The 15,235-nt window shown below is 36.4% G+C and overlaps 1 protein-coding gene across 3 annotated transcripts in view; it reads right to left on the bottom strand.

Annotated features, from left to right (window-relative positions):
* Positions 1-1,100: 1,100 nt before the first annotated feature.
* Positions 1,101-15,235, bottom strand: part of Naa15 (N-alpha-acetyltransferase 15, NatA auxiliary subunit) — a 94,869-nt gene continuing 80,734 nt past the window's right edge. For all 3 annotated transcript variants that reach the window (XM_048812078.1, XM_015479050.2, XM_048812080.1), the window contains 3 exons: positions 9,160-9,303; positions 5,834-5,931; positions 1,101-3,980 (listed from right to left, as the gene is read on the bottom strand). In XM_048812078.1, the coding sequence (XP_048668035.1) occupies positions 3,780-3,980; positions 5,834-5,931; positions 9,160-9,303 (443 nt within the window). In that variant the 3' untranslated portion in view covers positions 1,101-3,779. The remainder of the gene's footprint in view (positions 3,981-5,833; positions 5,932-9,159; positions 9,304-15,235) is intronic.

Below are 15,235 nucleotides of genomic sequence, written 5' to 3'. Positions count from 1 at the left end.
AAGACTTCCAATCTTGTCTGTAGTTGACTAGTTAGTAAAAGTTCTAATATTATCTGAGTTTTTTCTTTCTTCTGGCAATAGTACCAAAACTGACAGTACTTAAAGGCACCTAAATAAACCAACAGTGGGAAACTTCCACTTCTTTCTTATACTATTCCCTCTCCTTTGGCTCATTTTTAATGTAATCATAAAGAGATATGTCCTAATGCAAATACCAGTTTGCTCTGGTATTTGTATATCTAGACAGTATAAAGACACTCTTCTGTGCTGCTAAAAATAGAGCATTACTTTCTCCAGAACCTCCTCATACTACAAATATTTTATTTCAAGATCCATCTCATAGGTTGCATGCTGAAAGTTAAAAGTGCAATTTGATAAATAATTTTCCAAAAATGTTTTATTGCTACAGGTTGAAAGATTTTTGAATGTCAAAATTGAAACAAAATTTAATGTTTTGGCATCCCATGTTACAACACAGTCATAACCATTACATGGGATCTTGTTTTTAATTTAGACTTAGTAGCAGATTCAGCAACAGTTATTAAGAAACAGAATATTAAGAAACCTTATCTTGGGGCTGGGGTTGTGGCTCAGAGGTAGAGTGTCTGCCTAGTACGCATGAGGTACTGGGTTCGATCCTCAGCACCACATTAAAAAAAAAAAAAAAGAAACCTTGCCTTAGAGAAAAAAAAAAAAAGGCAGCAGCAGCATGAGCTAAAATAGGAAGACTACACTACTTTCCACCAGAAAGTTCTTTGAATTTTCCTAATTTCAGAATTCAAGGCTGGCAATTTTGAAAGACAAGTATATACTTACACAAGTATGTCTTGTATATTACCCATCTTTTTCATTTTTTAGCTTTTCCCACACATGGAACACATGGCAGCTGAAATATTCCTAGAAACTGCACAGAAGAGAGATTTCCCTGAATTTATTGTAACCTACCTGAATCTGGACCGCACTGTTCTGACCTCTTCATAGTCAGTTTTCGTTTCACAGCTCTAATAAGCAACATACCACAGAGTACATGCAAACACTGAAAAACAGGGCCTGATACAGCCCACAGGAAAGCTCTTCACTAACATCGGCACTACATTTAGTCATGCCATGAAAGATCATACTTTATTGTTGCGCATAATAAATACAGAAAAAAATGGTGAAAATGTATGACTCAGAACTATCTAATTAAAGCTGAGTAGACTAACCTAAGTCAAGATTTTAGTCTTCCAATGAGAAATGACAAAGAGTAACTGAATATAAAGAAAAAATGAAAAGAACTTTACTTTCCTATGTTAATACAGGTCAAGGGACCCTTTCTTATCAAAAGGGTTGATAACACCAGTTCTTAGCAATAAACATAAGGCACTTGTTTAGATTACAACATCACTGCAATTTTTTCCACTTGTTTTCTAACCCTGTTTTTCCCCCACAGTATCATTGGAAATTAATGAATGAGGCAAATATGAGATGATTTAGTTGATACTTCTTAGAGCAAGAGGGTACAGTACACAATATTTTAGGGGTGATGTCTGGACATAAAATGAACCCAGTCAAGGTCCTCTGACACCAGACAATGTATCCACTATCAAGTAAACCTGAAAGAAAATAAAAGATTTATTCAATAGTTTCCAGTAAAATCGGGTTGGAATACAATATACATGTTAGGAATTTAGCTCCCCATGGGTGGCATCTGCATTTAGAGTTCTGAGTACTTTTCATTCTAAGACAATCTACATCATTTGAACATTGTCAAGACATATAGATGAATTTCATTTCAATATACAGTAGAGTTTAAACAGAATTCACACACATACCCCCTACATATGGCTGGTGCCTCCTCCAAACACCTCATTAGTGGCAGAGGTAGCACTAGTGTTCTTTCCCAACAATAAGAACTTCTGTTGCCACTCATAGGAGAAGTTGAAAAAAAAAAAAAAAAAGTTTTATTTTTTTGCCATCTGTTAAGATGTTCCTGAGACAGGGCCAGTTAATAAAACAAAACAAAGCACTGGAGTTCTGTTTGTAATTTTCTTTTTATCACTAAACTGTTAGACTGGGATGTGGAATGCAGGTCATGTACTATGAAAGAATCAATGAAACAATTAGGATTTCTGAAAATTCCCTTTAGAGTATACACTCTATATACTAAAAGTACTACAAAAAGTTCAATTATATACACAGCTGATTCATTTTACTTAATCTTATTTGCTCAGATCTTGCAAATGCAATGAGAATATTGAGCCTGAGGCTAGTTCTCAGTGTACAGGTTTGACATGTTTAAGGCTCATTTTTCCCAAAGTAGTTTTGTTTTCCTTTCAGAGTATGAGTTACATTCATAGTACCTGCCACCATCCCACCCTCAATGAAGCCTTAATGTCGGGGCACATTACACTTCATTACGGAACTTCCCTGACACCAGCATCAGCCCATTCTAAAAGCGCCCACTGCACTAGCTTGACAGTGCGCTACATGGCCTCTGGCTTGCACCTCTGTTTCCACCTGTGTATTTTCACAGAAGCCCAACACAGATTAGTGGAAATATTCACACAACTGTTTTTCAAAACAATTTATTGCATCATATTTGGTACCTTATGTTTGACAACAAAAAAGAAATTACATCTGTAACTGCAGGAAAAAGAAGCTGGTCTGTTATTGGAAAAAAAAAATCTTGGGCCCTTTAAAAATTACAAAGTCTTGGGCTTGCCTGAAACAACTGAGCAAGAAATATATTCTTAGAAATGTAGGGCTTCAAGTATTACAAACCTGTGACACTGTGGAAAAATTCCAGAGGTATCTAAACTGCAGCACTTTTTTTTTCTGCATATCGTGAACAAGGCCTGCTGAGGTTTTAACTATTAGTCTCTTGATCAGTCATAGAATGGTAGTCAGGAGTTCTGTCTGTAACTTCAAGCCATGGTGGATTTTCTTTTTTCACTCTTGGGTGAAAAATTCATGCTTGCTAATTAGTTGGTGCCACATCACAGTGCATTTGGTTCTTGCATTACAGTTTTAACAAGTTTGGCCAAAACAATGCTAAAAGGTTTGCATTGTTATTTTAGTTCTTCAAGTTTTAGTTAAAATTGAGATTGTTCCAACTGGTTCCTTCAGTTAAAAACTGTGGTACAAGAACACCAAACTGATCATGTACAGTGAATTTTGGAAACACAACAAGCGTATTGAACACCTCCTAGGTTTCTTATAATCCTGCTTGGTATCTATATGTCCCAGTTTCTACAACATCAAGCATCTGTTGTAGATTTCTCCGTAAATAGTGATTCACATTGCATACTTCCTATGGTCAGAATCAACCCCGTAACAAAATCAGTCAGATGCTAAAGCCCCAACAACTCTTTGTGCTCAGTGAAAGAATCCAGTGCTAAAACAGCATTTATGCTGTCTGAGATATAGTAAAATCTCACAAGACAAATTTAAAGTAATATTTCTGCCACACACCTGCTTTGTTAGCTGTAATAGCCTCCAGATTTTATATAAATTAGTTTAAAAACATGGTGGGTAGGTAGGAATAGGATAAGGTATCTTTTTTTTAATCCCTCAATTTTAGCAGCTTTTAATTTTTTAAGAGACTGAACCTATGTCCTGTAATGTTAGATATTTTATATATACTTTTTCAGCAGGATAAAAAACGTAAAACACTATTTGAAGGCAAGACCATTTACTCCTCTCATTCTGTGTAAGTTAGAGCAATGCAGCAGGTGCGTGACAAAAATATTATACACTAGATATGGTCCAAAATCATCCATTTTCTTGTTTAATGATGTTCAAATTTCATTGGCCAGTTCTTCGGTTTCTGCAGAACTATCTCCATTAACTGTGATCTTCATATCCTCTTCATATCCAGGAGGCATAAAAGCCAAAGCATAAGGGAAAAGCTTATGACAACTTGCTCTATAAGCTTCAGCAGCTTCTTTACAGTCTCCTAGGCTACCAACACACAAGGCTTCTAATACCTCCATACAAGTCTAAAGAGAGAAGAAAGGTCATGTTATAACTTGTTCAAAAATGGACTTTTTTTGTGAATTCATGAGACATTGACATTAACCGATTTCTAAAATAAAAAAATAATAATTATTATTTAAAAGGGGGGGCATACTAAAAAGGAAAAAATGTACTCCTGTGTACACATTCTATTAGAATGTTCTTCAAGGCCTTCAAAGTATTTCTTGCAAATTGCAGGGTTTATACAAAAAGCATAAATAGAGACAAATAAATGAACAAGGTCAGGACTAAGGTGAGGCAATGTATACAAGGTGCTGGATTTAAAGGAACACTCAGCAAGTGCATGACCCTTCACTTCATACCTACCCTAGCCCTCTGTATAAATGTCAAAATTTACAATGCCAATGCCAATTAACACATGAAAGCATTCTGAATATTTTGGAGGCTTATAGCCACCCAGCAAAATCAAACACTGGTTTCTCAACTTTGTATTCCAATTACGGAGCATCTTAAGGAATATCCACAAACCAAGCACAAACCAAGAAAAATTGGGTTGATGAAAACAAAACAATGATTCTTTCAATCACCCCCTAGGTAAGTCTGTTTCTTATATTTTTAAATGATTCATGCTGAGATGCATTTCTCATGTTTTCTTTCTTTTATTTTTTTTTAAATTTTTTTAATATTTATTTTTTAGTTTTTAGCGGACACAACATCTTTATTTGTATGTGGTGCTGAGGATCAAACCCAGGCCACACGCATGCCAGGCAAGCACGCTACCGCTTGAGCCACATCCCCAGCCCCTTTCTTTATCTTTTCACTTAGAAAACACTACTTAGGGGGCTGGGGATGTGGCTCAAGTGGTAGGGCGCTCGCCTGGCATGTGTGTGGCCGGGGTTCGATCCTCAGCACCACATACAAACAAAGATGTTGGGTCTGCCAAAAACTAAAAAGTAAATATTAAAAAATTCTCTCTCTTAAAAAAAGAAAACACTACTTAGGCCAGGCACAGTGGTGCACACCTGTAATCTCAGCGACTTGGGAGGCTGAGGCAGAAGGATAACAAGTTCGAGCCTAGTCAGAGCAAGCTAGTGAGACCCTGTCTGAAAATAAAAAAATAAAAAAGGGCTGCAGATATAGCTCAGTGGTAGAGCACTTCTGGGTTCAATTCCCAGTACCCAAAAGGGGGTGGGGGGGGGGCTGGAAAACACTATTTAGTTTCTAGATAACATAGTACCCTATAAACTTTGCCAAGCTACCAGGTTCTTAAATCCAGGTTCTAATCTAAATGATGCATTAATTTGCAACCAAAAAGTTTAATTATTCCTTTTTATTTGTTATTAAATGAACATGAAACTATCATCAATAAAATTGTCTATCAGGCTGATTGTAACATGAGGCAGCTGTCCTTTGTTTTTAATTTAAACTAGAAGTAACATTTGCCATATCCTCATAATATATATTTTGTTCTATTTAAGTTTTTTAACTTAGTTCCTGGTAAATAAATCATAAGTAGGTAATAATCTTCACTGAGACCACTGCTAACTCAGAAAAGGCGAATTAGTTGAAACCCCCAAATAACTATAGAATCTCTCTATAACTTTACAAAAACATATCTCTAAAATAGTTATTCCAACTTATAGATGTAAAACTCATTATGAAATGTCAGGTACCCTGGTGCGTGCATGTGCGTGCGCGCGCAAGCGCACACACACACACACACTCTCTCCTAAATAAATTTAAGATAAGCTGTTTCTGATACAAATTCATAATGGTTTAGAGAATATTATACATAAATAAAGAAAACAATTATTTCTCTTGGTGACTAGAGAAAAGGTAGTTAGGTTTTCTTACAAATTATTTCAAAACTCTTTACCTGGAGATTTCTGTTAGTGAGGGATTCATCAAGGGTTGTTGCCAATTCTATAGCTCGTTTCTGACTAGAAGGATCTAAATAATATACCATTTTGGCAGCTAAACGAGAGGAAAAAAGGAAATTTATTTTAAGGTAAAACCATTATCTTATCCTCTACTCAATCAAATATAAAATGCAGGATATAGGTGCACATAATGTATTATTACATATTAAAAATGGGAAGACACTGTAATTTAAAAAAAACAAAAATCCTGAGAAACACTATAACAGTCCAGAGTAGGAGAAGAGATTATAATACATTAGCAATAAAACACTATGTATTTGGAAATGTGCACAAGGAGATAAAGAAATACAAATATTCTAATCATACGTGCCTTTATGTGGTGAAACCATGGAAAGTTTTCTTTCTAAAATAAATATAAGGATTTGGTGGTGAAGGGAATACTTCATAAAATACAAGTGGGAGAGGGAGGTGAAGAGAGGCTACCAAATCTCCATGGTGTGAGACAAAAGCTGAATTCAGGTTTCCACAAAGGCAATAATAGCTGCTGGGCTTCTTAGCCAGGAATTTAAAAAGCATACCACACTAAAGCACTATCCACAAAGTCCCATAAAGTCCCGACCTTGGTTCTTGGACACAGACCTTTTACCCTTAGATTTTGTGAACTATGAGATGATTTCAGGTTTATCATTGCTAAATTTGATACCTACATAAGCATGAGAAATGGGATGAGGGTCACATGGAGAGAATCTGAAGAGCACAATGAGGGAAGAATGAGAAGAAAGCAAGCTCCACCTCCATTGTTATGTACATGTTTATATTCAATTATATTTGTTTGTTTGTAATGCCAATGGTGAACTAGGAGAAACAACTGATCTTGATTTAAGTTTAATTCTATAAAAACAAGCAAATTTAAGTTGCCTGTTTTTATAGAATTAAAATGTAACAGGCCTCCTCCCAGGGGCTGTCATAAGAAGAGTTTTGTTCCTGAGCTATCCCTTCCACCACGATATTCTGCCTCACCTCCGCAACCATGAGCTAAAATAAACTTTTCCTCTTCTAAGTTATTGGGTTGTTTTGGCTTTTTTTAAAAAAATTTTTTTTAGTGTTGATGGACCTTTATTTATTTATTTATTTATATGTGGTGCTGAGAATTGAACCCAGTGCCTCACACATGCTCAGCAAGTGCTCTACCACTGAGCTAAAACCCTAGCCCCTCTAAGTTGTTGTCACATATTTTGGTCACATAAATGAAAAGCTGACATTAACACAGAAATTGGTACAAAGAAATAGGGTCATTGTTGTGACTAACCCATCAGTCTATGAAACTGCTTTGTAGGAACAATTTGAAAGTTTGGTGATGCAGGTGAGGGAAGCCACAGAATGCTGTAAGCACAGCTTAATGGGCAATTTTGGAGTGAGCTTTAAAGACCAGAATAGACATGCTCTTGAGGTTTCAGATGCACTAATTGTTAAATTTGGTGGAGAAAATTTCAAAGCAGCATAGCATGCAGGCAGTGGCATAGATACTGCTGAAGCTTTTAGCCATCTTCACTGTGAGAATTGGGAGCACAAAGCACAAAAGATTTGAAAGTCTTGCAGTTTGGCTAGGAAAGATGTGAAACTGGTACCAAGGAAAATGTGATTGCTGAAGAGAATACCACCACTAAAGAGAAGCTAGGTACTTAGCACAGACTAACAGGAAAGATGTCTTGAGGGCATGTCAGGAATTGACAAGACTGAAGTGTGTATAAGTGAAAGCTTGTTTGGAATATGTTACACCCAGGCTTCCTGAAAAGTGGTTTCCCCAGGATTCAATTCACCATGTTCAGCCACCCACGCACCCAAAGGCTTCATTCAGCAGCAGTGGCCCAAGGAGGCCCAGATATTGCCTGAGCAGGTAGCAGACCTTGACATCATCCACATGCTGCTGGTTCTGCAGGAAGACAGGATGCTGCTACAAAGGGTCATAGAGGCTTCCACTCAGATTCAAAGGAAGGCCTGGGGGCTCAGGCCAGTGTAGCAGAGGCAGAATCCCTGTAGGCATCCTAACAGAGTGATGTGTGAGGCTTAGAAAAAAAAGCCAAAGCTGAGGTAAGGATCCCTGGGATTAAAAGAGACCAAGAAGGCTGGGATGTCTGCTGAGGAAAGTTGAAGAAAGTGAGCACAGGCCAAGAGAGAGGCCATATGTGCTACAATGAACCAGGCTACAGGGATGGGACTGTCCAAACCTTCTGGAGACCATATGTCACCACCATGTGTCCCAGACGCCAGATATGGAGCTACAGGACATCTGTGTTTCAGTCTTGCTTTGCCCTATCCCTTCTTTCTACACCTCTATGCCTTTCATTAGGAACAGAAATGTTTACTTTGTGCCACTATATATCAGATGCATGTAACTTTGCTTTCGATCTTACAGGGGCCCACAGACAAGAGTTTACCTTGAGTCTCAGAGGAAACATTGGACTTGGACTTCTGGGCAATGCTGAAACTGTTAAGACTATGGGAATTCCTAAAGATGAATTGAATATATTTTGCAATGTGAAATGGACATGAACTTTTGGGGCCCTGGAGCAGGATGTTAGTTTGAATCTGGGAATATCCCCTGCAAAAATCTCATGTTTTGAAAGCATGATCCCCAATGCAGAAATGTTCAGATGTGAATGATTAGATTATGAGAGCTGTGAGACCTCATAGGTGGATTAATCCATCTGATGAAGTAATAATTTCAATGGACTACTGGGTGTTAACTGTAGACTGGTGGAGTGTGGCTGAAAATAGCAGGTCACTGGGGGCATGATCTTGGAGATTATATTTTATTCCTGGCTCAGACCACACATGTTCTGTTGTGAGGTGACAACTTCCCTTCACCATGATGTTCTGCCTCAGCTCAGGCCCAGGGCAATGGAGCCAGCTGACCATGGACTGAGACCTCTGAAATCATGAACCCAATATAAACTTTTTCTCCTCTAAGTTGTTCTTGTTAGGTATTTTGTCAAAACAAGAAAAAGCTGACTACACAAATCTCTCTTCTTAATACCCAGCTAACTCTTACACCCCACACCCCCTTATAGATACAGCCAGATCTCACCTCCTCCTCACAACTACATCTCTTCAACAGGACTAACACCTGTGCATGCCTCTAACATTTTTCCATATGGAATTCTGTAAACATTACTATTAGGTCTAATAAAAATAAAACATGTTCTCTTTTTTTTAAAAAAAATGCATATTCCCTCTTAATGATAAGCTTAACTTATCATTGTTCCATTAAAATACTGAAGTTGTTTTAGAAAGCTGAAAAAAGACAAAGTAAGGTGATTACCTGATAATCTGTGAGGCAATGAATCAGAATTCCTTTTCAGAAAAGTTTCATTAAAATTCTTTGGATTCGTTGCTCCAAAAAGACGATTCATTTCTTGTTTTAATACTGTTCTAACTGTATCAGGTAAATCTTTACTTTCACACACTGTTGAATAAAGTAAAGTAAACTCTCTTAGCATTTAGATACTTTGATAAAGTTTTTAGTACTTAAATTATCTACTTGATGAGATCAATGAAACAGCCATTATACACAAATACCAACACCTACGGATAATTCAACATCTAAAGAGCTTACCTACAAAAATTTAAATGATATGTAGTATTATTTTCTTACTCTTTCCTTCCATATCCACGTAAATTTATCAATTAAAACAAAAATAAAAACATGGTTGACTTCAGTAACCTTTATCTCAAGGAACTATATGAACTGAGCTATTTATAAAAAGCTCTTTAAGAACCACCAAAGCATTTTCCTATAATAAATACACTGGAGTCATCATATTCTCATTGGACTTTGGAAGTGAAAAAGTAGACCCCAATCTCTCTAGACTAAATCCAAGTTATGCTTTATTTCATTGTTATTTTGGTACAGTCTGGAGCTTTATAGCTAGACAGACCTGGGTATGGATCTAGGCTTGAATAAGTCATAACCTCCCTGAATCTATTTACTGATATATAAAATGGGGAAACAGCTAACCTAGAAAAACTGCAGGAAGAAAAAGCTATGTATAAAAATGCTAATTGGTGTGTAATAAATTGTAATTACTATTTTTATCACAGTCTGAAAAGAATAAGTAGATTTTCATTATGGCTAAGAACTAATGTGGTGGCTTCCAAATTTTGACTTGCAATTATTTATCTGTACTGGGACAAATATACATTCCATATCCATAGTATGTGCAATACATGCTGGCATTTTCTGTAATGTCCTATTTGAGGTTTTCAAATGCTAGTAATGTTCCACTGATAACCGATCTCATTGTTCCACTAATGGATCATGACCCTAAAAGTTCTAACGCTAAACTCTGAGGGGGTAAACATCTAAGTTAACTATTCTACACAAAATTATTAATTGAATAATTCATTCATATGCCCTTTGTTGGTTAACAGCACCTTTTTCTATTGTACTATAGAACTGGATGGCTCAAATAAATGAGCTACTAAAAAGTTTAGTTTAATCTTCAATGCCACTGTACTTTCAAATTTGTTTTGGCAATTTATCAATACTTGTTTCTTAAGGAAGAAACAAGTTGTTTTTGTTTATTTGTTTTTTAAAGGTTCTGAATTTATTAGACAGCAAGGAAATAACAGGTTTAGACTATACTACAAATAGAGCTCAAACTGCTCATAAATAGCAACTGGGCTTACTTGGGGGTAGAAAGAAGGGAAATTCTTCAGACTACTGCACAAGGACACAGACTCCTCACCCTAAACAAAGTATTAAAGAGTAAACAGGAAAATTTCTGGTAAGACAGAAAACAGAAAAATCCACATACTAAATAACATGTCCATAATGACTTAACACATCCCTTAGGGTTAAGCATGCATTTGTAGGAAGCAAACAATGCTTTCCATAGAAAGAAAAGTTGTCAAAATAGGTTAGGGCCAATTAAAATGAACATTACCTCAAAAATTACAGATCTTGTATAAAACACAAATTATTTCCAGGGACCTTGGTGGTATACCTAAAATGTTTTTGGAAACTACATAAATATAAAGGGGAGGGGCGCTTTATAATTTTTGTTACCTATATTAGTTTATTTCCCTCAGACTAATATCCCCAGAAAAACCAAAACTGCTAAGAAAAGAATCCTACAAAAGTAAAAACAACCTATAAATACACATGTAACAAATCATATACACATAAACTTCCATTCTTACTAATAGTTGCTTATGAAACCATACTTCATTTACAATTTTACAAAAATTCACTTTTTAAAAAAAAATTTTTTTAGTTGTATATGGACACAATACCTTTATTTATTTATCTTTATGTGGTGCTGAGGATCGAACCCAGTGCCTCACATATGCTAGGCAAGTGTTCTACCACTGAGCTACAACCCCAGCCCCACAAAAATTCATTTTTAAAAAATCATATAGATTTTAAGTGTAACTTCCAGGAAGATAGCAACAACCTCCCCCACCCACCACCACCACCACTATAAGAAATGCCTTACGAAATTCCTTTATTTCTTTTCCCCTTGGTACTACGGACTCAACTTCTGAGTTCCCTACCACTGAGCTATATCCTCAGCCCTTTGCTTTTGTTTAACTGTTAAGTCAGGGCCTCACCAAGTTGCTCAGGCTGGCCTCAAAGTTGGAATCTTCTGCTTCGACCTCCCTAGTTGCTAGGACCACAGGCTTGCATCACCATTTCTGGCTGGCCCATGGAATTCTAAGAAAGGAGCAATATCTAGGCTAGGGCTGTAGCTCAGTGGCAGAGCTCCTGTCTTACACTTCTGAAGCACTGGGTTCCATCCTCATTGCCACATAAAAATAAGTAAAGATACGGTGTCCATCTACGACTAAAAAAAATATTAAAAAGAAAAAAAGAAAGGAGCAATGTCACATGGGACAGGTTTATTAGAGGACCTATTGCTGCTAAAGACTAGTGGGCAAACCAGGTGCAGTGGCGCAGTCCTGTAATCCCAGTGGCTCTGGAGGCTGAGACAGGAGAATTCAGAGTTCAAAGTAAGCCTTAGCAATAGCGAGATGCTAAGCAACTCAATGAAACCCTGTTTCTAAATAAAATACAAAATAGGACTGGGGATGTGGCTCTGTGGTTGAGTGACCACGAGTTCAATCTCTGTTCCAAAAAAAAGGAGTAAATAAGTCACATGAATCAAAGAACAATAACTGAGGAGAGGTTGGCTGGGGGTGAAACAACAAAATTTCTTCTAAGGGGTCTCTGATTTGGATCCTATTATATCTTAAAACTAAAACAGTGTTTGGTTCAAGCTATTAGTTTATCAGCAGACAGAATTAATTAAGTAATCATCAATGATTATAAGTTCCACTAAAAGGCAAATCTAAGCAAAAGGAGTTGCCTTAAGTTACCAGGCCAGCTGTCATTATTAAAAGTTTGAGCTGGGTGCAATGGTACACATATCTGTAATCCCAGGGCTCAGAGGCTGAGGCAAAGAATGCAGAGTTCAAAGCCAGCCTCAGCAAAAGTGAGGCGCTAAACAATTCAATGAGACCCTGTCTCTAAATAAAATATAAAATAGGGCTGGGGATGTGGCTTAGTGGTCAAGTGCCTGTGAGTTCAAATCCCTAATAGCCGCCCCCCCCCCCGCAAAAAAAAGTTTGGGTTGAAAAAATGCTCATATTTTCAAACCATGGGTTACTAGCTTGTAGGACAATCTACTAAATGATTACCACTGATATAGCAAAATAAATGAGAATATTAAACAGAATTAAATAAAATGATAAAAGATCAAAGGACATTTGAGATGATACACAAATACAGAAGAAAAGTAATCTTGGCAGATAAAAAATGAGGCGGTACAAATGAGAAAGAAAAGAGATATAAAGTTCATTGTGGAGCCAGATAGCCAAATAGTACTAATTTTTAAAGTATTTAAGAGAATATAAACCTGTTTAAAAAAAAAAAAAACTAGACAAACTGAATATTAATATATAAACTTCTTTTACTTAGTACTGGTCAAAAATGTAATTAAAGTTGCTTAACTTTACAATAGTAAGCTGGAGGTGGGGCACATGCCTGTGATCCCAGTTTCAAGAGGTTGAGGCAGAAGGATCCCAAGTTTAAGGCCACCCTGAGCAACTTAGTAAGACCCTTGGTAATTTATCCAGATCCTAACTCAAAATAAAAAGAGCTAAGACGGTAACTCAGTTGTAAAGCACTCCTGGGTTTGATCCCCAGTACCATAAGTAGAAATATAAATAAATATTTGATAAAATATACATTCACTTCAAGAAAATTTTACAACTAATAAAATAGTTATGTACTCTGGTTTTTTTCTTCCATACTCCCCAGAAAACTGTGCTCATGTGTACAGTTATCTTTGTAAAGGAATTATAGCCAATACTTAACACGACAAATGTATTCCTGAAAAGTTACCTCTAAATCAAAGTACTAAGTATATTACTTAAAGATATCTTGGGGCATAATAAAAATGCCCCTACTATCTTATATTCTATAATTTCACAAATATTCACTCTTCTTCTTAACAAAGGGAATGATAAACAGACTACCCAAATTCTTAAAGGTCTTTTAAGAGATAGCACATCTCTATCACTACAAATAATCACTGCCTATATTCAAAATAAGGATTACTTTGTAAAGTCTCTTTGTAACAGTGACTTCAGCTGCACACCTAGAGCAATAACATAGCACAGATATGCAATAATTTTAACTACTTATTAATAATTCTAAGTCCATATGCATTTTAATTTTCTGAAATAATCTGTAGAAAGAGAAGTCATGTCAATCAACCTACACTAATACAAGCAAAATCATTTAAATATGTAACATTTTGGGGGGAGTTGGGGTGGGTACAGGGGATTGAACTCAGGGGCACTCAACCACTGAACATCTCCAGCCCTATTTTGCATTTTATTTAAAGACAGGGTCTCACTGAGTCGCTCAGCACCTCGCTTTTGCTGAGGCTGGCTTTGAACTCACATTCCTCCTGCCTCAGCCAGTGGATTACAGGCATACACCACCATACTTGGCTAAATATGTAACTTTCAATGCATTATTTAAAAAGAAAGTCTCAAGCTTAGAAGGATTTCCATCCTATTAACTCTAACTTTAATTTCTGATTCATGATTTTAAGAATTTTGCTGTTGGGACTGCGGGGGTAGGGTAACAGTCCTGGGGATTGAACCCAAGGACCTTTTACCACTGAGTGAGCTATAATCCCAGCCCTTTTCATTTTTTATTTAAAGACAGTCTCACTAAATTGCCCAGGTTGACTTCAAACTTATGATTCTCCTGCTTCAGCCTCCCCTGTTGCTGGGATTATACATGTATGCCACCGTATCCAGCTTTAAAGTTCTTTATTAGCAACCCAAAAAGACTAAAAAGGAAGTGTCTTTATTTTCCCTAAAATACAGAAATTCTTTCATTTTCTAACATGTTATCTACAATATTATAACTGATAAATTTTTAAAATTGAGAACATTTTTATAATTCCATTTCTAAAAAGGTTTTATTTTTTAAAACCATGAATATAATATTTTTTTAAAAAATTTAACCTTTACCTTATCTGTTTTTATGTGATGCTGAGGCTCAAACCCAGTGACTCACTTGTGCTAGGTAAGCGCTCTACCATTGAACTACAACCCCAGCCCCTCATAAATATAAATATAATTTTAATAAAGCTTTACTTCTGCTTGGAAGTCAAAATAAATTTAGCTCCTTTTAAAATTTGTGTTGGGGATGGTGGGGGTGCGGGAAGGGGCACTGTGTTGCTGGGGATTGAACCAGGGCTTGCGCAAGCTAAGCATCCAGTTCATCACTGACCTAGACCTCAGTCCAAATTCAGCATCTTTTTAAAATGTGATTGAAATGCTTGGTTTAATTTCATCACTTTTAAACAAATGTATGGAGCCGGGTATGAGAGAGCAAATTTAATATTATTTTCAAACTCTGTATATTGTTCTGTTCTCCTTTTTAGTTACTTAAAAACCAAAACCGAAATCCAAAAGGTTTTGAGCACTGACAAATTACCACAAATGGAAAATTTCGTATCTGTCTTGTCTGACAAGTCACAAAACACAATTGCACTAAAAATACTGTATAAAATTTTCTTCAGGCTAATATGAGTTGTATATGAAGTACAAATAAATTTTATGTTAGACTTGGGCCCCGTCCCCAAGATACCTCAATTTATGTACAAGCAAATTCCTCAGAATGAAAAAAATCCAAAAACTGAAACCCTTATGGTCCTGAGCATTTCAGATAAAAAATACTTAACCACAGAGAAAGAACAAATGGCTATAGTCCCTATTTCATTACTAAGTAGTTATTTTACCTAGAATTAATTATTTAATCTTTTAGGGTTCCAGATTTCTTAAGTATAAAACAAGAGATAATGGGGGGGGGGGGG

The sequence above is a fragment of the Marmota marmota genome, unplaced genomic scaffold (genome assembly GCF_001458135.2).
Source record: "Marmota marmota marmota unplaced genomic scaffold, marMar, whole genome shotgun sequence".
In the NCBI taxonomy this organism is placed as follows: Eukaryota; Metazoa; Chordata; class Mammalia; order Rodentia; family Sciuridae; genus Marmota; species Marmota marmota.
Note: the sequence above shows the minus strand (reverse complement) of the source record. Positions and strands in the feature narration are given on the sequence as shown.